The 21,502-nt window shown below is 56.8% G+C and overlaps 3 protein-coding genes across 6 annotated transcripts in view; all 3 read left to right on the forward strand.

Moving 5' to 3' along the window:
• The window catches only part of KMT2A (lysine methyltransferase 2A), a 42,555-nt gene extending 27,767 nt beyond the window's left edge, over positions 1-14,788 (forward strand). For 2 of the 3 annotated variants that reach the window (XM_086765975.1, XM_086765976.1), the window contains 17 exons: positions 79-185; positions 327-464; positions 1,535-1,693; positions 1,958-2,075; positions 2,160-2,238; positions 2,494-2,654; positions 3,415-3,600; positions 4,266-8,577; positions 9,705-9,785; positions 10,311-10,375; positions 10,770-10,940; positions 11,549-11,623; positions 11,919-12,093; positions 12,433-12,540; positions 12,960-13,043; positions 13,413-13,542; positions 13,929-14,788. In XM_086765975.1, coding sequence (XP_086622101.1) covers positions 79-185; positions 327-464; positions 1,535-1,693; positions 1,958-2,075; positions 2,160-2,238; positions 2,494-2,654; positions 3,415-3,600; positions 4,266-8,577; positions 9,705-9,785; positions 10,311-10,375; positions 10,770-10,940; positions 11,549-11,623; positions 11,919-12,093; positions 12,433-12,540; positions 12,960-13,043; positions 13,413-13,542; positions 13,929-14,204 — 6,425 coding nt within the window. In that variant the 3' untranslated portion in view covers positions 14,205-14,788. The remainder of the gene's footprint in view (positions 1-78; positions 186-326; positions 465-1,534; positions 1,694-1,957; positions 2,076-2,159; positions 2,239-2,493; positions 2,655-3,414; positions 3,601-4,265; positions 8,578-9,704; positions 9,786-10,310; positions 10,376-10,769; positions 10,941-11,548; positions 11,624-11,918; positions 12,094-12,432; positions 12,541-12,959; positions 13,044-13,412; positions 13,543-13,928) is intronic. The other variant, XM_086765977.1, reaches the window with a different exon arrangement.
• Positions 14,789-17,863: 3,075 nt separating this feature from the next.
• TTC36 (tetratricopeptide repeat domain 36) lies at positions 17,864-18,941 on the forward strand. Its single transcript, XM_086766326.1, has 3 exons — positions 17,864-18,008; positions 18,251-18,439; positions 18,511-18,941. The coding sequence occupies exons 1-3, from the start codon at positions 17,897-17,899 to the stop codon at positions 18,777-18,779; spliced, it is 570 nt and encodes a 189-aa protein (XP_086622452.1). The 5' UTR covers positions 17,864-17,896; the 3' UTR covers positions 18,780-18,941.
• A 111-nt stretch (positions 18,942-19,052) lies between these two features.
• Positions 19,053-21,384, forward strand: TMEM25 (transmembrane protein 25). 2 transcript variants are annotated; one of them, XM_086766325.1, is made up of 6 exons: positions 19,053-19,359; positions 19,642-19,926; positions 20,153-20,443; positions 20,517-20,801; positions 20,903-20,989; positions 21,101-21,384. In XM_086766325.1, the coding sequence occupies exons 2-6, from the start codon at positions 19,812-19,814 to the stop codon at positions 21,172-21,174; spliced, it is 852 nt and encodes a 283-aa protein (XP_086622451.1). In that variant the 5' UTR covers positions 19,053-19,359; positions 19,642-19,811; the 3' UTR covers positions 21,175-21,384. The 2 variants fall into 2 exon arrangements, with proteins under 2 accessions (XP_086622451.1, XP_086622450.1); XM_086766324.1 differs by lacking the exon at positions 19,053-19,359 and adding an exon at positions 19,407-19,559.
• The last annotated feature ends 118 nt before the right edge of the window (positions 21,385-21,502 follow it).

The raw sequence follows: 21,502 nt of genomic DNA on the forward strand, positions 1-21,502 counted from the left end.
CTTCCTGACAGTCTTTCCAGATGAATTTTGCCTGCCTGACTTTCAAGAATAAACAGCGTTCTCTCTTCTAACTGTAAGGCTCTGACAGAAGCAGAGAGGACAGTCCTGAACTTAACCCGCCTCCGGACGTAGAGGACAACAGGCAGTGCGCGTTGTGCCTGAAGTACGGTGACGACAGTGCTAACGTGAGTGTCTGCCCCTGCCTGCTCTGGTAGGAGCTGCTGTAAGCAGTACTCAGATTTGGTGCTGTGAGTGGGCTGGAGGTTGTCTGTGCGCTGTTGTGTCTCCTGGAACCTTTGAAAAGAGCGTTTCCCTCTGTCCTGTAGGATGCTGGACGTCTCCTCTACATTGGCCAAAACGAATGGACACACGTGAACTGTGCTTTATGGTCAGCAGAAGTGTTTGAAGATGATGATGGTTCTCTGAAGAACGTGCACATGGCTGTGATCAGGGGAAAGCAGCTGGTGGGTTTGGTTTTTTTTTACACTATATATAATAGAACTGACTGAAGACACTTGAAAATCTGTCTTATCCTTGCCGAGTTCAGAAATATTGTGGAGAACAATAGGAACTTGTAACAGGAGAATTGGAAGAGTATTTTTCTCAGAAGGCCTTCCATTGCCAGTGCTGTACCTTCAGCAGTTGATGCCATGTCTGTAGTCACAACCTGTCTTTAAAAATAATGTGGAATGTCTAAAGCACGGCCGGATGCTGCGTTAAAGCCAACGTCTGCCTCCCTAATACAAGGACTTGGCAGAGCTTCTGTCGCAGCCCGAACTGACGACAGCGGAGGAACTGGAAGGAGAGAGAGCGAGCCTGTACCTGGTATTTGGAGCTGGGTTAAACTTTATATATGTATGAAAGACAAAAACTGGAGGCATGTATCGTCCAGCTCAAGGTATTGATCAGGGTGAATTTTCATATTTGAGTGTAGATGAAGGATTTTGGCATCTGGCTTGTACATAGCTACTCTGCTAAAGGCTGCAAAAGAATGGTGGTGGAGCCTTTTTTCTGAACTCCCACGCCGTCTTGGAAAACAAAATAATCTTCCTGTTGTGAATTGGTTTTTACTTACTTTCCTGAAGAATTAAATGAGACTGCAAGTGTGACTTGAGATTAGTTTGTCCAAATTTTGTTTTAATATTGCATCTTTCGGTCCTAAATATTCATTAAAACAGCAGAAGCAGTGGAATAGGAGTGCTCTTAGCCGGCAGTAAGAAATAGTTGATGTGTTAATTGGTGAAGCTTGCAAGTCTGACACTTGAAAGTCTGAGGCCTGGAGGAACCAGTCTGCAAATGCAACAGTTGTCCTGTGTGAGGGATTCTTCTTCCTCTCACCTCCTCCTCCGTGTCTCACTTGTGCACGTGGTCGCGGTAGTGAAATGTTACAGCAGTGAAGTGGAAGGTCAGGCATTACTCTAAGCTTCTGTCTGTGCTGAAAAAAACAACTGACGACAGTAATGGCAGCCTGGTTTGAGAAGGGATTAATTTTTTCCTTTTTTTTTTTTTTTTTTTTTTCCCCTTGCTGTTGTAGAGATGTGAGTTCTGCCAGAAGTCGGGCGCCACAGTAGGCTGCTGCCTTACTTCCTGTACAAGCAACTATCATTTTATGTGCTCGCGAGCCAAGAACTGCGTCTTTCTGGACGATAAGAAAGTTTACTGCCAGAGGCATCGCGACTTGATCAAAGGAGAGGTGAGATTCTTCTTTCCCAGCCTGCCTCACCTGAAGGTGGGGTTAGCCTGTAACTGTGAGCGCTTCCTAGAAGCTAATACTGAACGTGTTCCCCACGAACAAGGGCCGGACCGCAGTGCTGTCAGAGAGAAGTCAGTGATACGACTGGCATGGGGGAGCCTGGCAAGTCCTACTGTGCAGCAGTTCCAATCGAGTTAGACTGCGTAGCGTACGTGTGGTGGTTCCTAGAAAATTAACCAGGAGTTTTGTGCACTTTCGTTCCAGGTGGTTCCTGAGAATGGGTTTGAAGTTCTTCGGAGAGTTTTTGTGGACTTTGAAGGGATCAGCTTGAGAAGAAAATTTCTCAGTGGCTTGGAACCAGAGAACATCCATATGATGATTGGTAAGATCCGGTCTCTGGGCGCTTGATCCACCTTTGGTGCTGAAGTCTGGTTCACGGAACTTTGCTGTTCTTCTTTCTGCTCAGGTTCCATGACGATAGACTGTTTAGGAATTCTGAATGACCTCTCGGACTGCGAAGATAAGTTGTTTCCCATCGGCTATCAGTGAGTATGAGCTGTTTCCTGATTAGATGTCTTTGAGTATATCGGATGCTGAACCAGCGCTGGAGGGATAGGTGCAAAGATGGACTGTAGCTTTCATGCACTGTCCAGGAATCTTGTGATTAAGCGAGGTGTGCAGCGTGTCGTGCCAGGAAACCTTTGTCCCGTGCAATTTTGAGAAACAGAAAGTTGAAAATAGGAATGCTGAGGTTTACTCGGCTGTTGAGTAAATAGTTTCCTGTTTGAATTATCTTCCAGGTGCTCCAGGGTGTACTGGAGCACAACAGATGCCAGGAAGCGCTGTGTGTATACCTGCAAGATCATGGAGTGCCGGCCTCCGGTCATAGAGCCGGACATCAACAGTACTGTAGAGCACGATGATAACAGAACAATTGCGCACAGTCCGGTTCCCCTGACAGGTAACCTCTGAAGGACTCTCTGAGGGTGTCTTCTCTCCGTGCTTGTGCCGGAACACCAGGTAGCAGCTAGGACCCGTGTCTCGTAAAACCGATTTGGACTAGGATCTGCTTCAGGCTCCTGAGTTACGTTACAGCATCTTAAGGCTTTCAAAAGGGAAAAAAAAAAGGAGCTAAGCTCCTGAGTGCACTGGTAACTTTGAAAACTTGGGCAAAATGGAAACTACTGCAGTAATGCTTTCCAGTCTGCAGGTCTGAGGGTTTTCTAGTGATGTAAAACTCCAAATGGTCCTTCGAGTGTCAGTGTTGGTGCATAATACAGGGGTTGTTAAGTGCTGAACGTTCAACATTGCGCTTCTTTCGTATTTCCAAATTGCTTTCTCTGTATCCATAGATGAGGTTAAAAAAATAAATCCTCAGCCCTGTCTTTTTCCATTCCCAGAAGGTGAGGCTGTGGAAGATTTTTTTTAAACTTCTACAATAGTCATCATTGGAAACACAGAATCTTAAACTTTATAGAATTGTAATGGAATGTCGTGTGTAAGCTGAGGTTACTGTGTTGCTGCAAGTATTTGGACATGTTCTTGGGAGAAGAAACCAGACGTTACTTGATGGCAAGGAAGCAGCAGCCTTTGACTTTGTGCATATTTAGCGCATACCCTGACTCTGGGCAAAACCTGACAGCAATACAGACTTTATCGGATCGTAGCTTTCAGGATTCCGTGATGGCTTATGCTGTTGTTTCTCCTTTGTACAACAACAGAAACTCTGCCTAAGGACAGCCGAAACACACCTGAAATCGTAAACCCGCCGTCACCAGACCGTCCCTTGCATTCCCAGACCTCTAGTTCCTGTTACTACCCAGTGGTCGCCAAGGCCCTCAGGACCAGGACGCCAAGTTACCCGTCCACACAGCGCTCGCCCGGCTCTAGGCCGTTACCCTCTGCAGGTATTTCAAGGGCTGCTGACTTGGATTTGGGGGTTTGGGAGGGGGTGTTCTGTTTGTTTGTTTTGGAAATCCTTTTGGTTTGGTTCCTGTTTTTTTTGGCTTCATCCAGAACGTGATGTTTAGTTTTCTGTTTCTGGAGAAAACAGCGAAATGGCAATAGGTTTGAGGGAGAGAAAGTGCTGAAAATAGACAGTAGAGATGGCCTGTCAAGAAAATGTAGGACTGAAACAAAAACTTCCCCGGGATGAAGAGAGCCCTGTTCGGGCAATATAACAGCAGTGACATAGAAGAGCTGTAAGAAAGGTTAGGGACTTAATCATCTCAGTCGGTATTTTTCCAGAGAGACTCGGAAATCTGGTATTGTAATTCAGCGACTAGTTCTGTGTGAATGAGTCATGTTTTGTTTCAAACTGGTGTTGAAAATTCGCTTTTAAAGAAGTCGAGATAGAGAACCCTGAGATAGAAACTTGTCAGCTGTACGTGGTGAATACTGATTGATATCAGATTTTTAATACCTATCTCGCGTGTCATCATTATGTAAGCGCTGTTTGGCTGAAAGGCTTTTGTGGTTGTTAATTTCTTGTATTTTACGTGAAGGGATTGGGTGTGTGTTGATGGTGAAGTTTTCAGATCACTTGACAGTCTTTCTTGCCTTATTTTCTCAGGAAGTCCCACCCCAGTGACCCATGAGATAGTGACAGTAGGAGATCCTTTACTGTCCTCTGGGCTGAAGAGCATTGGTTCTAGGAGGCACAGCACCTCCTCTTTGGCGCAGCAGCAGTCCAAACTCCGGATGATTTCCCCCACGCGAGCCGCGAACACCTATTCCAGGCACAGCGTATCTGCAGTTTCCAGCGTGGGCTCCTCCTCAGAACACGAACTGAGCGGCAAAGGTACCGACCGCTTTGTGGGGTCGGTGAACGCAGGCACTCCAAGCACTCCAGTTCAAAGTTGCTCTGCCAGTTCAGGCTCCCAGAAAACGGCGGCTACGAGCGGAAGTAAAACTTACCAGCTGGATGCATCTCAGTCTACGGAAGGAAAACATTCCAGCAGTTCAGATTTGACAGCCAAAGGTGTGCCTTCCAAGGGAGAGAAGATGAAAACGCTGACCTCGAAGGACACAGATTATTCAGCTCATAGTTTTGCATCTGGAGGAAACTCCAAACTGTCCACTCAACCGACCGGTTCATCGGGCGCAGAAATGAATGTCAAAGTAGGAACCTTTCAAGAGTGTTCAGGATCATTTTCTTCCAAAGAAACAATATCTTTTCCGCCTTTGCATCAGAGAGGCCCAAGGAAAGACAGAGATCAGCACGTGGAACCTGTCCAGCCGGAGAAAACGCCTTCGCCTGATGAGGTGGATGCCAAGACCTCGAAGTCTGCCGGAGTAAATAGCAGAAGTCCTGCAGCGAGTGAGCAGGTTGTTTCTGCCCCTAGGGACAGGCGTCAAAAGGGGAAAAAGTTAAAGAAAGATAGTTTTAAAGAGAAGCATTCCCTGAAATCTCTTACCGACGCAGGTGAAGGAGTAGGTAGCGATGAAGGAAACCTGAAACCAGAGTTTGGTAATCAGGGTTTGGCAGCGGAACAAATTAGCCAGAGGTTATGCAATAATATTCCCGCTGAAAAAGCGGGCGAGAAGTCTTCACCTTCTCAAGGGTCATCTAAAGGTTCGTCAGCGCAGATGGAAGTGGCCTCTGCCTCGAAGGAGTCGCAGGCACCTAGAAAGCGCACCGTTAAAGTCACCCTCACTCCTCTCAAGATGGAAAGCGAAAACCAGTCTAAAACCGCACAGCAGGAAAGTGATGCTGAGCCGCAGTCTGCAGGAGCAGAACCGGCGGCCGCTCTGGCAGAGCCCTCCTCCACTTCGGAAAGCCCGGAAGACAGCTCTGCCGTTCAGGGCAGTCCAAACGAAGCACCAGCACAGGAATCTCAAAACAACACGTATGAAAGTTTACCCGTTCAGGATAACAGCTTGATGCTCCAGGATGGAAGTAAAGCTCAAGAAGAAGGCTCGTACAAGCGGAGGTATCCACGGAGAAGTGCTCGGGCCAGATCCAATATGTTCTTTGGACTGACTCCTCTGTATGGTGTGAGGTCTTACGGAGAGGAAGACATTCCCTTCTACAGTAACTCAACGGGGAAGAAGCGAGGAAAGCGGTCTGCGGAAGGACAAGTGGATGGTGCGGATGACTTGAGCACGTCAGATGAAGACGACTTGTACTACTATAATTTCACTAGAACGGTGGTTTCCTCGAACGCGGAGGAGAGGCTTGCACCCCATAACTTATTCCGGGAGGAGGAGCAGTGTGATCTTCCAAAAATCTCGCAGCTAGACGGTGTGGATGATGGAACGGAAAGCGATACGAGTGTCACGGCAACAACAAGAAAAGTCAGTCAGGTGACGAAAAGGAGCGGTAAAGAAAACGGGACAGAGAACCTAAAGCTCGACAGAACCGACGAAGCTGGAGAGAAGGTACAAGTCACCAAGGGCTCCGCTGTCCACAAAACCGACCCGAAGATGGATAACTGCCATCCTGTGAGCAGGGTTAAAGCGCAAGGCCAGGATTCGCTGGAAGCTCAGCTGAGCTCGTTGGAAGCGGGCCGCAGGGCTCACGCAAGCACGCCTTCTGACAAGAACTTGCTGGACACTTTCAACACAGAACTTCTGAAATCCGACTCCGACAATAACAACAGCGACGACTGTGGGAACATCCTCCCTTCTGACATCATGGACTTCGTACTAAAGAACACGCCGTCCATGCAGGCGCTGGGAGAAAGTCCAGAGTCCTCGTCTTCGGAACTTCTAACGCTTGGAGAAGGTTTAGGTCTCGACAGCAATCGTGGCAAGGACATGGGTTTGTTTGAGGTGTTCTCCCAGCAGCTGCCAACCACCGAACCGGTGGATAGCAGCGTCTCCTCCTCCATTTCAGCGGAGGAGCAGTTTGAATTGCCGCTGGAGCTTCCTTCCGATCTCTCTGTTCTGACCACGCGCAGCCCCACGGTGCCCAGCCAAAATCACAACAGGCTGGCCGTCATCTCGGAGTCTTCGCTCTCCTCCTCGGGAGAGCGGTCGATGCTTGCTTTGCCTTCCACGGAGTCCGGGGAAAAGAGAGTGACGGTCACAGAAAAACCTGCCTCGGGGGAGGGCGATACAGCTCTCCTGAGTCCAGGAGTAGACCCGAGCCCCGAAGGACACATGACCCCTGATCACTTCATCCAGGGTCACATAGATGCAGAGCACATAGCCAGCCCGCCCTGCGGCCCCGTGGAGCAAGGGCACGGCAGCAGCCAGGATTTAACGAGGAACAGCGGGACCCCGGGTATCCAGGTGCCAGTGTCGCCCACCGTTCCCCTCCAGAGCCAGAAGTACGTGCCAAACTCCACGGACAGCCCCGGCCCCTCGCAGATCTCCAACGCTGCGGTGCAGACAACGCCGCCCCACCTCAAGCCAGCCGCAGAGAAACTTCTGGTAGTCAATCAAAACATGCAGCCGCTGTACGTCCTCCAGACCCTTCCCAACGGGGTGACTCAGAAGATACAGTTAACGCCTTCCGTTAGCTCCGCGCAGAGCGTGATGGAGACCAACGCCTCAGTGCTGGGGCCCATGGGGAGCGGGCTCACGCTGACCACGGGGCTAAATCCAAGCTTGCCCTCTTCCCAGTCGTTATTCCCTCCCGCGAGCAAGGGCCTGCTGCCCATGTCCCATCACCAGCATATACACCCCTTCCCCACAGCCACTCAGGCTGGCTTCCCGCCAAACATCGGCAGTCCTTCACCTGGGCTGCTGATCGGCGTGCAGCCGCCCCCGGATCCTCAGCTCTTGGTGTCTGAAGCCAGTCAGAGGACGGACCTCGGGACCGCCGCGTCGACGCCAGCTGCCCTGGGCAAGAAACGGCCGATATCCCGCCTGCAGTCCCGGAAGAAGAAGCTGGCTCCCTCTGGCACCCCTGCTGCTGTAGCTCCTCCTGATATGGTCTCCAACATGACCTTAATTAATTTCACTCCTTCCCAGATTTCCAACCAGCCGCTGGATTTAGGAACCATCAATTCAACGTCCCACAGAACCGTCCCCAATATTATCAAGAGGCCCAAGTCTGGGGTCATGTACTTTGAGCAGACGTCCTTGCTCCCGCAAGGTGGGACCACTGCTGCCGTCGGCACGTCTCCCAGTGTTATCGGGCCAGATGCCAGTCACCTCCCAGCGGGGCCGGTGTCGGGCCTAGCGTCAAGTTCCTCGGTGCTGAACGTCGTATCCATGCCGGCCACGGCAGCCCCTACTACCGCCGGGTCGGTTCCCGGTCACGTTTTGGGACAAAGTTCGGTAACGCTAACTAGCCCTGGGTTGTTGGGGGACATTGGTTCCATAAGCAACCTCCTGATCAAAGCTAGTCAGCAGAGCCTCGGTCTTCAGGAGCAGCACATGACTTTGCCGCCGAGCTCTGGGATGTTTTCGCAACTGGGAGCATCCCCGCCTCCGTCTACGGCAGCGAAGACAGCTGCGTCGAGCATCTGTGTTCTGCCCTCGGCACAGACGATGGGCATGACGGTTGCTCCGTCGTCTGCTGACCCGGAAGGCTCTTACCAGCTCCCACATATGACGCAGCTCTTAGCCGGCAAAGCTGGGGTCGCTTCATCCCAGCTGGACCTCGGCACGGCTTCGGCGGCGACGCAGCTGTCCAGCTTTCCGCAGCTGGTCGACGTTCCCGGTAATACCGGGCTTGAGCAAAACAAGGCTTCCTCCTCAGCGATGCACGCCAGTTCGGCGTCTCCCGGAGGCTCCCCGTCCTCTGGTCAGCAGTCCGCGAGTAGCTCCGTGCTGGGTCCCGCGAAAATGAAGCCGAAAATCAAACGCATCCAGCCATCGTTAGACAAAGGGAACGGAAAGAAGCACAAAAGTTCTCACCTGTGGAGCAGTTCCTCTGACGCGCACACTCCCGACAGAGGGGCCGTTGCTGCACCCCAGGTCTCGGCTGCAGGGTAAGAGGAGTGTTTGATTTTGCCCATCCCTAAGGTTTTGTGACAGTCTAAGAAAGAATCTTGCACTGGTTTGACAGCAGGTTTTCCCTTTGAATGATAACTTCTACGGTAAAATCCCCAGCTGCCAGCAGAAAGCAAGTCTCTCTAAAGGAGTCAGTAGAACTTTTGCCTTTGGAAGGGGAGGGATGGAAAACCTAAGGCTTTGAGGATCAGGACTGAGGAGTTTATTCATCGTTGGCAGCTCTGGCAGATTCGAGAGTGGTTTAGAGGTATCGGCAGAGAAAACGGCACTCCGGAGGGTGGTGGGTTCTACTCCTTCACGCTGCTGATCTGTGTAAGCGCTCTGGGAGTTTTAATTGGAGGCAGGGTGCTGGGGCCCCGAAGCAGGCACTGCTGCGGCGTCCTTGGACGCTCTGATTCCCGAACTTAAACGGCGTGCCAGCTTCTGTGAGCTTAGTTTACTGTGAGCAGCTGATGCTTCCTGCCCCTCTTCCCTCCTCTCCAGCCCCTACTGGGAGAGCAGGGAGAGTCTTGCTCTCTGCATTTCACCACAGGCGCCGCGCCGCTGAGTGTAAGTCGGGGCTGCTGGAGAGAGCTCTCCCAAACCATGGCTTATCCTAAAAGGCAGTAGCATCCAGCGCTTGGTACTGAGAAATACTGCCCATCACTCGTGTAATTCCTCCATCATCTTAATGTCTCATCATGGGTCTGGTTCTTAAAGTGTCGATCCAAGGCTCTTCAGACAGCGTAACCTTTTAAAATGGCTTTTTTGCCTTGCTGGCGCTTGCCGGCTTGCTTTAGTCCGCAAGTGTTTCCTGCAGCTGTGTCCGCATTCCACCATGCACCTCTGACTCTGAGCTGATGGCTTGTGGTCGCTCAGGTGTGTTTCTCTTGCACCCAGAGTCACGCTCCTCCTCCTTGAAACGCAAGTCTTGATTCTGACGTGATGCTGGCAGCGTGGCCTGCTTCCCCTTTTCGCAGGAGCAGTTGTTACTACTTCTGCAGTTCCGCTGGGCCGCCGACTCGCTCGTGGCAGCTCCCAGTGGATCTGTTCCCGCTTTCCATGCTCGTTGTGGCACATACGGCTTGGCAGGCGTTGTGAGTGTTCCTAAACCTTCCTGTTCCAGGACTCCTGCGGCGAAGGCAGATACGCAGGATGCAGCAAGCGTAGATCCGCTACCACAGAAACAATGCGGCCAGTCTGCAGGGTAAGCGTTAAACAGACCGTTCCGGCAGACTCCGCTCGCTGTAGCCGGAGGAGATTTGTACAGAGGATGCAGGGAGCCTCGCTTTGCTGGTTAGAGTATCTCGGGAGCTTTTGTCTGGAAGGAGCAGTGGCACGTAGTTGCAATACGGAGCCAATTTTCAGGGAAGTTGCCTGTAGCTCTGGGAAGGCCACTCTGTGCTGCGAGCAAGACTGCTCATGGCTGATCCGGTGTTAGCTACGCCTGAGCAGGGCTCGTACAAGGAGCAGGGCACGCACTGGGTTCATTAGCCTGCTGCCCACAGACTGGTAAATGCCCCAGAAAGCAAGGCTGCTGCGTAGAATCTTCTTGCTTATTTGTTTCCAACTGAACTCACATTAGAACGTTCAGTCTGGAAAAAGACTCTTGTACCCCTGTCTAGTTCTCAGGTTTTGTAGGTGAATGTTCAGGGTTGGAGAGGAAGTTTTGAGAAGTTTTGAGAGAAGTTTTTACATATTTTTGTTCATGTTGGCTTCCTTCCCTCCCAAGGCAAACGGCAGTCCTCCCGGAATCTCAGCCAACACAGAACTCAACAAGTGAGCAAGAAAATGCAGGTATGTCGCTTCTTCAAAAGCACCGAGTCCTGGATTCTCCAGGAGTGGGAAACGAGTACCTTGACGTTTTGGCTTTTGCGTGTCTTGCTGTCTCATCAAAAATCTCAGAGCCAGTAGTCATGTTGTTCTTGCTTTGAAGGGAGGAAAAGGGAGGAAGGTTTGTTTGCTATGAATAGAAGCTGGACAAATAGCTACGTCTCTATTTTTAGTTTGTGGAAATTTCAGCGCTTGAGATTTCACCAGGCACTTACTACAACACTGTCTAGATTTTTTCTTGGACAGATTTGCAGGTCAAAAAGCGAGTTAGTAAGTGATTTCCCGTTGCGGAACAAACAGTGGACAAACCCTCATTGTACCCAGTTCCCATCTTCGTGCTGGCTTCTGTCTTTTCTAGGCTCAAAAGCTCTGGAGGAAGAGGAGAGCACTTTCAGCTCCCCGCTTATGTTTTGGCTTCAGCAAGAACAGAAGAGGAAAGAGTGTCTTGGTGAGAAGAAACCGAAGAAAGGTTTGGTTTTTGAGATCTCTAGTGACGATGGCTTTCAGATCTGCGCAGAGAGCATTGAAGGTGAGAACTGTGTGTAACGGTTTTAGCTTTCCTTGCTAGAAGTAAAATTTTGACTTCTCAGGATCTGTTACTTGCTTTTTAAGTAGATTTTAAAAAAGAAAAGTAGCCCTGATTTATGACCCTAGAACAATGCTAGTTCCTAGCAACGTCTGGATTATATTAAAGAAGGCTGGTTGTTGTTTTTTTCAATCACTGTCCCTATTTGCTTTGTCAGTCAGCCAGTGGTGGTGAACCGTATTTTGGTCAGTGTGGATCGGGCAGCAGGGTATCTAGACTTTTCCTCCCCACCAGCTGCAGAAGTCACTTACTCCCCTTTATGCCAGAGTGAGTTTTGGAGAGGATGGGGGCAACTGGATACAAAGATCTTAATGCGTGACCCGTGAAAGAACGCAAACTTCACGTTCTCCGGTTAGCTTATTGGAATATGAGCACTTTGTTGGGAAACAGCGTGCTGCGTGCACATAGAAGTCCACCCATGGTGTGGTGTTTCACTGGAAACCTGAGGAGAGGCGGCAAAACAAGAGGGATAGCCGGCGCCTGTTCTGGCAATCCTGGCTGCTCCGCTCAAGTGCTCTTTCACTGTCTTGTCTTCTGTTTGTGCGGTGCAGATGCCTGGAAGTCGCTGACGGACAAGGTCCAGGAAGCCCGTTCGAACGCCCGCCTGAAGCAGCTGTCTTTTGCAGGTAACACCCAGCGCCAGACTCCTTTCCGCTACGCTTGTGAGCGCGTGAGAGCAGACGGGTCTTTCTGAGGGCGTCCTGGGGCTCAGACTCGAGAGGTTCAGTTCAGCTGCTTTGCGGAGGATCGTTTCTTCCCGACGAAGCGGCTGAAAGCCCTTACGGGGAGCGAACTAGCAAATACGGTGGTGCTGTGAAAATGGCGGGCCGGCGCCAGGTTGTGTTGACCGGCTGCTGTGTCCTCCCGCTCCAAGGCTGGTTGTCACTCGGGTTTGTTGTGGCGCTCTGTTTTTCGCTGCAGGCGTGAACGGGTTGAGGATGCTGGGGATTATCCACGATACCGTTGTGTTCCTGATTGAGCAGCTGTACGGAGCAAAGCACTGCCACAACTACAAGTTCCGGTTCCACAAGCCAGAGGAGGCCAAGGAACCCCCTCTGAACCCGCACGGCTCTGCTAGGGCTGAAGTCCACCTGAGGCGAGTGTCCTTGTTACGGTGATGGCTGTTTGCCCCATTCACCCCCTGGTGAATCGGCAGCAAATCTCCAGCGCTAAAGAGAAGCGTTAGCAGCTTTCTCGTGTAGATCAACTCTCTGTGTCCTGCTCTGCTGACCGTGGCTGTGTTTAACAAAGCTTTACTGTTTTACTGGCTGTGTAACTGTCAGGTATAACTGCTGTGCGGCGCCCTGAGGCGCAGGAGGCTTTGAGAGCCTGACTGGGGAAGGTGCAAAGCAGTAAGCACCTCAGACTGCTGTGGCAGCCACGTGCTCGTTTTCGGTCCGTGAAACAAACTGCCTTTCCTCTCTTTCAATTGCAGGAAATCTGCGTTTGATATGTTTAATTTCTTGGCTTCTAAACACCGGCAGCCACCAGAATACAACCCGAATGACGAGGAAGAGGAAGAAGTACAGCTGAAATCAGCCCGGTAGGCAGCAGGGTTTAAAGGGTCGAAGGGGAAAACAGGGCTGTGCTGTTAAAAGGTGCCGACCAGGCTTGGTTACGCCTTGTGTCGCTCTTGGAGGTGGTGTTCAAAGCTTGGACGCTACCAGGCCCTAGCACTTGTAGATGAGACTGCTGCAGGAGCGAGAGAAGGGACAGCTGGAGGTGACCACCAGACCAGACTCCTCTGGGCGTCTCTTTTCCTTGCTGTGTAAAACGGTCTGATGGGAATTTGGGCAGAAAAGGGAGGAAGTGATCTGTTACGTTTGTATGAAACCACTGAGTTAATTTTGCTGGTGTTCTCGGTGGGCTGCAGTGTCACTGTGTCTTGGGAAGTGTCCCAGGTCATGCATGGCTCCAACTCTCAGATGAAGGTCATCACTTAGCGGCGTCTCTCTGTTGTAGGAGGGCGACTAGTATGGATCTGCCGATGCCCATGCGCTTCCGACACTTGAAGAAGACCTCCAAGGAGGCAGTTGGCGTCTACAGGTACGGTGGTGTTCTGCTACCTCTGCCTCTGGGACAGAGAAGGGGACAACTGGAAACCTTCTGTGAGGTCAGGCTGCAAACTGAGGGGAGAAAGCAGGTGTGGGTTCTCTCCCTCCTCCTCCTCCCCAGCCAAGTTAGCGATTCTCAGCACAAACTGCCTACTCCTTGCTGGGCTACCTTGGTGATAGCTGCGGCCCACGCTCGGGAGCAGCCGGGCGGTGTTCGTGTTAGCGTTACGTTACAGGACAGCAACGGTACCGCAGGCGTCCTTGTAACGAAGTAGCCTGGTTTCTGCGCTGTTGGCAGTCCTGCGCTTCTGAGCCTGGCTTGTGTCGTTTGAAATGCTGGCTTGTCTTGCTGCCCTCTTAGGTCTCCCATCCATGGCCGGGGTCTGTTCTGCAAAAGGAACATCGATGCAGGTGAGATGGTGATCGAATATTCAGGCAATGTCATTCGCTCCATCCTCACTGACAAACGAGAGAAATACTACGACAGTAAGGTGAGTTGTGGGCTTGCGCAGAAGTTCTTAAAAGGCTGTGGGAGAGCTAGAAAGTGGCTGTGAAGGTAGGACAGGCTCAGGCCGTGTGAGCAGTCTTTGGAACGTCGTGAGCTGGGATCTCAGGCTTCTCAGGGTCTTTCCGTTCTTGCTGGAGCTCTAGAGGCGCTTCTTGTTTCTGCTGCGGCGAGCCTCCGTCCGGCCTCCGCCGCGCAGGCCCAATGAGCGCGCAGCGGGAGAGTTCAGGCGTGAGCTCACGAAGAGAAAGGAGAGGCTGCAGGCGCTCTCACAGGCCTGGCTGCTGGTCGCTGTGACCAGCTAGGCTGTCTGCTAGGGCGGCTCTGTCGTCGCTCCCCCGCGCTAACCCTCCCTCTGTCCTCTGTGCGTAGGGGATCGGTTGCTACATGTTCCGCATTGACGACTCCGAAGTGGTGGACGCCACCATGCACGGGAACGCGGCCCGCTTCATCAACCACTCCTGCGAGCCCAACTGCTACTCCCGGGTCATCAACATTGATGGCCAGAAGCACATCGTCATCTTCGCCATGCGCAAAATCTACCGAGGGGAGGAGCTCACCTACGACTACAAGTTCCCCATCGAAGACGCCAGCAACAAACTGCCCTGTAACTGCGGCGCCAAGAAGTGCAGGAAGTTTTTAAACTAGAGCTTCCGTCAGCCGCGAGCGAGCCCCGAGGGGCCCGGGGTGAACCAAAGCTTCGAGTGAGTCCCTCCCCGGCCGTTCAGGCGGGACGGGGAGGCGGAGGCGGAAGGAAGACGGGCTGGGCTCGGGGACCGGACTGGCGGCTGTGCTTCTCTGTCAGAGTCCACATCCTCGCGTCTCGCGAGCGCACGCTTCCCTTGGGAAGGAGCGGGGCGGCTGCAGAGGATCCCCAGCGCGGCTGCGGCTTTGCTGCTCTCGTTTCCGCCCCGCTGCGCCTGCTGTTTGTTTCTCAGCGGGGGGCTCGTGAGCGGGATCGCAGAGGGGAGGCAGGCGCAGGTGCAGGGCAGCGAGCGCGGGTCCCGTCCCTCTGTCCTCTGCGTCCCTCGGCTCAGAGTGCCGCACGTGGAGCTCCCCTCCCGCGCCTCGGTGGGGGCCGCGTCCGAAGTGCGGTAGCGCGATGTGGGAACGAGTTTCCCTGCAGGGAGAGAGACCGTGCCCAGCTGCACCTGACCGTGGTTCCTCATGCTGTGTGTCTGCAAAACACTGTGTGGCGCGGGGGCCGGCGCAGTGCGTGGCGCGGGGGCCGGCGTCTCGCGGGGGGCTGGCTGGGCTGGTGTCGTCGCGGAGGGCCGCAGCGGGGAGAGCGGAGCAGAGCAGCCCGCGGGTCGACCAGAGGCGGTTTGGCTGGCGCTGTGCTCCGGAGTCCCTGCGGGCGCAGGGAATCCCTGGCGTTCTTTGGCAGAGAGAGGGCTCGCCCAGCAGTTACGGCGCTGTAAATCTCCGCGAGCAAAGGCTTCCTTGGGCGGCGGGAAGGGCGCGGGAAGAGGCGCCGGAACGGAGCAGACGCACTCCGCAAAGGCGAGGCTGGACGCCGCGCAGACGCGTAGGAGGGCGATGGGTGAGCGGCCGGGTTGGCATCGCCACGCTGCGGAGCCGGGCTTGCGCGAGCTGAGCGGAAAGGCGCCACCGTCCCGGTTGAAGTAGGGCCAGGCCTCCTCCCGCCAGGCCGCTCCGCGCCTCCCGTGGAAACCCGGGGGTGGACGTGCGAAGGCCCCAGCCTGACGGACGGTGACGTTGGATTTTGCTCTGTTCTGTTTACAGTTTAGTATTTAAGGTTTTATAAATGTAAATATATTTTGTATATTTTTCTATGAGAAGCACTTCATAGGGGAGAGCACTTATGACGAGGCTTTTTAAACCGTGGTATTATCCTAATTTAAGAGAATCTCTTTTTAATGAGTTTTTTATTTTCATAGGACGGTTCTAGGAAATACCTGGCTGGACACAGTCTGATCCTTTCTCCGGAGAGGGGGGTTACGCTTTCTTTTTGTTTTTTTACTCTCGTTCTGCCTTTTTGACTTCGGTAACTGTTTCCGGGAGGTTTTGGCTGGACCTTAAACTTGACTTACCCGTCAGGATGGGGCGGGAGGGAGAACTGCCCGGCCCAGGAGGAGTTTGGCTCTGGCCTTGCCCCGCGCCGGCGTCCGCCCTGTGTTGGAAAAGGAGAAGCGGGACAGACCTGGCCCTCCGTGCTCCCTTTGCCGGGAGGCCGGGCCACGCGCCTCATCCCGCGGTCTCTCCCGTGGAGTCCGGCGAGTTCTTCCGTGGAGGGAAGGCAGGACGCGCCCTGGCTTTTCCCGGCCGGCTCTGAAACGGCGCCGGCGGACAGTGGGGAGGGACGGGAGCGCCTGCTGACTCCCCAGGGTGCCCAAACACGCGCCCACCGGGCCCAGGGTCCCTCCCTCTGCCCGCAGAAGGCGATGGGGCGCCGGGAGGGTTGGGGCGCCGCTGCCCTGTCGCTATTGCACTGTGTGGTGATGGCGTGGTGACGGCTGTTGAAGGAGAAGTCGCGTTGACGCTGCAGTCGTTGCTGAGACGGTTTGATGCACTGACGGTTTGGGAACGCACATACCCCGGGGGGGCCGCGGCGCGGCGGGTCTCGGCCCCCGTCCCCGCACGGCTGCTCGGGGCCCCGCTCCTTTCCCGTTCTGACGGGCGCAGCCCTCGCCCCGGCTGGCGCCGTCCCAGCGGCTCAGCCTCGCCGCGGTCCCCTCGCCCGTGCCGCAGCTTCCCCCGCGAGCGGATCCGCTCGGTCGGGGAGCGCTGCCCAGGGCCGCCCCGCGCGGGGGGAAGCGGGGAGGAGGGCTGGGGGAGCGGCGCGCCGCCCGAGCGCCCTGGGAACCGAGCGCCGGGCTCTCTCCTGCCGCGGGGCCGGGGCGCGGGTGGGGCTGGCCGCCCGCTTTGCTGCTATACCCGGCGCGGGTGCCGCTGCGGCCGGTGGAGCCCGTCCCCCGGGGGGCTGCGCGGGGCCGCTTCCCCGCGTGTGAATGTATATTTTCTAAGGACTGACGCAGATCATGGCATCTGAAAATACTAAAAAAAAAAAAACAAAAAACCAAGGAGCCTCGGGGCGTTGACGGCTCTGTGTCCGAGCCGAGGTGTTTGCTCTGAGGAGAAGCGGGTCGCCGCAAAGGGCTGGGGGTCTCTCCGTGCCGGGTTCCTTCCTTTCCAAGCAATACCGGGTTCTCCAGCGCGACAGTCGCAGCGCAGCCTCCGCCGCTCGCGCCCGTCCTGCTGCTCCGCTCCGCGCCCGCGCGGCTCTGTAACTATAAATACGCTGTGAATAGGAACTGCCGCCGTACCGCGCCGTGTCGCGCCGCCTCGTGCCGTGTCGCTCCGTGCCCCGGGCTTCTCCCAACGCTGTAGGTGAGGATCGTGTTCCCGCTGCTGCCGCGCCGGGACGGGCGCGCCGCGCGCTCCCCGCCGGTGCCGGGAGCCGGCGGCGCGGCCTTTCTCGTACCAGTCAGTGCTCGTACGCCTCAGTTTCTTCCTTTCTCCCTCTCGTTTCGGTTCTGGGTGTCGGGGTGCCACCTGCGTTTCGGGAAACAGCGTGCTCTGTGCTTTCCTGGGCTCTTTTTAACGAGGTACAGTAGCTTTGTCTATCAGCCGAGAACTATACTTGTGGTGTTTCTTTTATTGAACTTAACAGTCTCTTTAGTAAATACAGGTAGGTGAGTAATTGTTTCAAAAAAAGAAAAAAAATAAAAAAAAAAGCTCTGCAAAGGCAAGGTTATGTTCTAGAGATACATTTCTTGACAACTTACCATGTATAACAAATTTTTTTTTTTTTTTTTTTTTTTTTTCTTCTTGTGTTCTTCCAAGCTTCTGGTTGTTTTTTTTTTTTTTTTTTTTTGAAAAAAAAAAGAGGAAACGTGTCTAAAGTACATCAGTGTTAACTCCCTGTCACAGGGAAGAAGGAAATACTTTAATAGTTTAAAAAATGCTGAAAGCTCTGCAAAAGACTGAATGTAAAAATAAAAACGTGTACATAGTTGTAAAAATCAAAAAAACAAAGGAGTTTTTAAACATGTTTATTTTCTATGCACTTTTTTTTATTTAAGTGATAGTTTAATTAATAAACATGTCAAGTTTATTGCTGCAGAGGGCTGCTCTCCATTTCTTCTTGAGGGGCGAGAAGCTGCGTCCCGCCAGGACGGGAGCGCCTGGCCAGCGCCGCGGTGGGGTTTTGCTGGAGCGGCGCCGGGCTCTGCCGCGCGCGGGGCACGGCTGGGCTGCGGCCGGGCGGCGGGGCCGCGCGCCCGGGCTGGGATAGGATGGGGAAGGGCGAAGCGGTGCCGCGGTGTGAACATTAACCTGGCGCAGCCCGGCTGCGGGGTCGCGGCGCAGAGGGCAGCATGGCCACGGCGAACGACAGGGCCGTCCTGCAGACCATCTTTAACCCCAGCACCCCCTTTGGCGATGTCCCCGGGCTGGACGAGGAGGAGGAGGAGGGCGCCCAGGAGGAAGGTGAGGCGAGGCTGCGTCGCGTTCTCCCTGGAAATGGGCGGTGGGGTCCCTGCGCCGCTGCGGGCCGAGCGCAGACGCTGCCCGAGGCCGAGCCGCGATGCCCTGCCCCGGGCCGGTTCCCACCCGGGACGGGGGGCGCGGGGTGGGCAGGGGGGCTGCTCCCCTTGGTGTCACCTGGGGGCGTCCCGCGGTTGGTGCTGGCCCCTTCCCCCGGCCAAGGGCTCCCCTTTGCGCCACCGCAGCAGAAGCCTTCGCACCCGAGCTGCTGGAGCAGGTCCGGGACCTGGAGCTGCAGGGGGTCTCTGCCGCCGAGTCGGGAGACGTCAGCACGGCCCTGCAGCGGTTCAGCGAGGCCATCCGCCTGCTGCCCCAGCACGCCTCGGGCTACAACAACCGCGCCCAGGCCCTGCGGCTGCGCGGGGACGTGGCAGGTGAGTGGGAACGGTGCGGGCGGCCCCCCGGTACCCTCGGCCCGCCCCAACGTCTGTCGCCCCTGGCTCAGGCGCCCTGCGGGACCTGGACGCGGCCATCTCCCTGAGCCGGGGCCGCGGCCGTGCCGCCTGCCAGAGCTTCGTGCAGCGCGGCCTGATCCACCGGCTGCAAGCTCGTGAGGAGGACGCGCGGCGAGACTTTGAGCGAGCGGCGCGGCTGGGCAGCGCCTTCGCCCGGCGGCAGCTGGTGCTGCTGAACCCCTACTCCGCGCTCTGCAACCAGATGCTCTGCGAGATGCTGGGGCGGCTGCGTAACCCCGGCGGCGCTGGGGACGAGTGAGGCAGGCAGGGCAGGGCAGCACGCGGGCCGGGCAGAGCCGTGCTCCTGGGGTGGCCTGTTCCTCCCGCCCTTGGCTGACAGCCGGGAACGGGGCGTACCGAAGCGCCTGGGCTCTGTCTCGGCTCTGCTCCATTCCCAATAAACGTCCCTGTGGCCCTGGCACTTGGACTCCGCTTGCGGCGTTGTGGGCGGTTGTGGCGCAATTCCCGTGCGCGCGCAGGCCCGCTGCGATGGCCAGCCCCCGGGCGCAAGGCCGGGCTGAGCAGGGCGCTGAGTCTGCTCCGTGAAGAGGGGAGATGGGGACCGCGCGTCCCTGCCCTGGCTGGGGGGGCTCTGGCTGCTCTCGTGTGCCGCGGCCGTAGCACAGCCGTGCTCGGGGCCGTCCGTGCAGCGAGACCGACCCAGCTGCCGCTGCAGCGGCTGCGTGCGGCATCGGCCCCGCTCGGGGAAGGCGGCTGCGGGGGCCCAGCGAGAGGGACGCTTGCAGCCGTGCCGGGGCCCGCCCCTGCGCAGCGTGCCGGGGCTCGGGCGCAGAGCCGCACTGCGGGCTGAGCTGGACGCGGCGGCAGCGATGCTCCAGGTAAGGTGCAGCCTCGCCGCCTCCTCCGGCTCTGCGGCGTGCCGGGATGCTGGGAGCTCAGCGCGGGGACGGCCCCGTGTCCCTGCTCCTCTCTCCCAGCGCTGAGCGTGGCCGGCACGCCATGGGGCGTCCCGGGGGCTGGCTGGGGGCTGCCATCGCCCGCCTGCTGCTGCTCAGCCTCCCGGCTCGCTGCTCGGCAGGTGAGGCTGCGGCGGGGTCCGGCACGCAGCTCCGGCAGCAGGACCCCGCCGCAGCTCTGACGCGCTGCGGGCTCTCCGGCAGGGCTGGGGGAGCCGGGCCCCACCATCGACGGGCAGCCGCTGGCGGTGTGCGTGCTGCGGGAGGACGAGAGCCGTGCCTTCACCTGCCAGGCCCCCCGGCCGGCCCCCAGCGCCGCACTGGTGTGGTACCTCGATGGCCAGAGGCAGGAGGCAAACTGCTCAGCCGCGGGCATGGCCAGCACCCTCACCCTTACCGCCCGGCGCGGCAACCGTGAGCTGAACTGCTCCCTGACAGACCCGGCCTCCGGGGAGACCCACAACGCCTCCGTGCTCCTCGATGTGCAGTGTAAGGTCCGCGGCGCTGGTCCTGCTCCAGCCAGAGGCGCGGGGAGGGCATGCGGGGCTGCTGCCTGGCCAGAGCAGGACTGCAACCTGCGTCCGTCGCTGCCGTAGCGGGGCAGCATCTCATCAGCCCTGTGCCAACGCGGCTGACGAGTGCTCCTGGCCCCTGGCGAGCCAAATCCTGCTCCTGGCTGTGCTGCCCCCGTCTCACTGCCTGTGTTTGTTGCCAGATAAGCCGGAGATCCTGCGGGCCGATGCCCGCTACCAGGAGGTCGAGGGCGCTGGGCTCCTCCTGGTGCTCTTTGTGCTGGTGCGAGCCAACCCTCCCGCCAGCATCACCTGGCTGGACCAGGACGGGCACGTGATGGCCAACGCCTCCGAGTTCCTCCTCCTGGGCGCTGCGCACCGCCCGGGGCTGGCCAACCACTCGCTCCGCGTCCACCTCGGCAGCATGGCCGGCAACTTCTCTATCAGTGCTGCCAACAGCGTGGGCGTCACCACCGCCTCCCTCCTGCCCCCAGGTAGGAGTCGGGGGGACGGGCGCGGGGCAGCGGCTTTGCGGAGGGGTGCTGAGCGGCCGCGCTGCCCGTGCAGGTCTGCTGGACGCCCGCGTGGAGCTGCCCCTCCTGGGTGTTGCCGTGGGAGCAGCCCTGGCCCTGGGCGCCCTGCTCAGCCTGGGCTCCTGCGCCGCCTGCCTGGCGTGCCGCCGGGCCAAGCCGGTGCCGGGCCAGGGGCGAGCGGGAGGGAGCAGCCCGCCCAGCCGGTGCTCCCGTTGCAGCGGCTGCGAGCGCCCGCAGCCCCGGGGCGCACGCCTGCCCCGCCAGACCCAGTCCCTGCCACCTGACCTGCGCCTCGGCGACCTCGCGCAGGAGCCCGGAGGTAAGATCCCAGCGTGCTGGGGCAGAGGGACACGCGGGGCCCCGGGTCCTGCCTGGGTGAGGGCCCGATGTCCCGGCTCTCGCCCCTTTCCTTCCCTGCAGCTTCCCCCGAGGACACAGGAGCCGGTGCCAGGGGAGAGGAGAGTGCCCAGCCAGGGGTGGAGAACTCCCTGGTCCTCAGCAAGCTCGGTGAGGGGGCGCAGGAGGGCGAGCGGCCGCAAAAACCGTGCTGCGGGGACGCCGGCCTCCATGGCACGGCTACCCCAAAAGGCAACGGCAACGAGCCGTCTTTCTCTGCAGGTTTTGTCCAGCTCCCGACGTCCGGGCGCATCTACAAAGTGCCCAGCGTGAGCAGTGACGAGATCTGGCTGTGAGACGCGGCGCGGTGCCCGTGAGCCGAGGCTGCCCCGCACCAGGTACGTACCAGGCTCCGGCAAAGCGCAGCCCAGGGCGCCGGGGAGGCCGTGCTGGGGGGCGGGCGCCGACCAGCCCCGGCTGCGCGTGAAGCCGGGTGCTGCGGGTGTCGGTAGCTGCGCCGTTAGCCAAGGCACGTTTTTACACAGCAATAAACTAAACTCAGTGTCCGCGTGGTGCCGCGCTGGTTATTTCTCCTTGGCCTCAGCCACGGGGCCTGAGAGTAGAAAAAGGGGCTCAGTAACGGGAGGCAGAGGAGGCTGGAGATCCCCAGGTCAGACCCCGGAA

This window comes from Chlamydotis macqueenii, chromosome 24 (genome assembly GCF_036417535.1).
Source record: "Chlamydotis macqueenii isolate bChlMac1 chromosome 24, bChlMac1.mat, whole genome shotgun sequence".
NCBI classification, from domain to species: Eukaryota; Metazoa; Chordata; class Aves; order Otidiformes; family Otididae; genus Chlamydotis; species Chlamydotis macqueenii.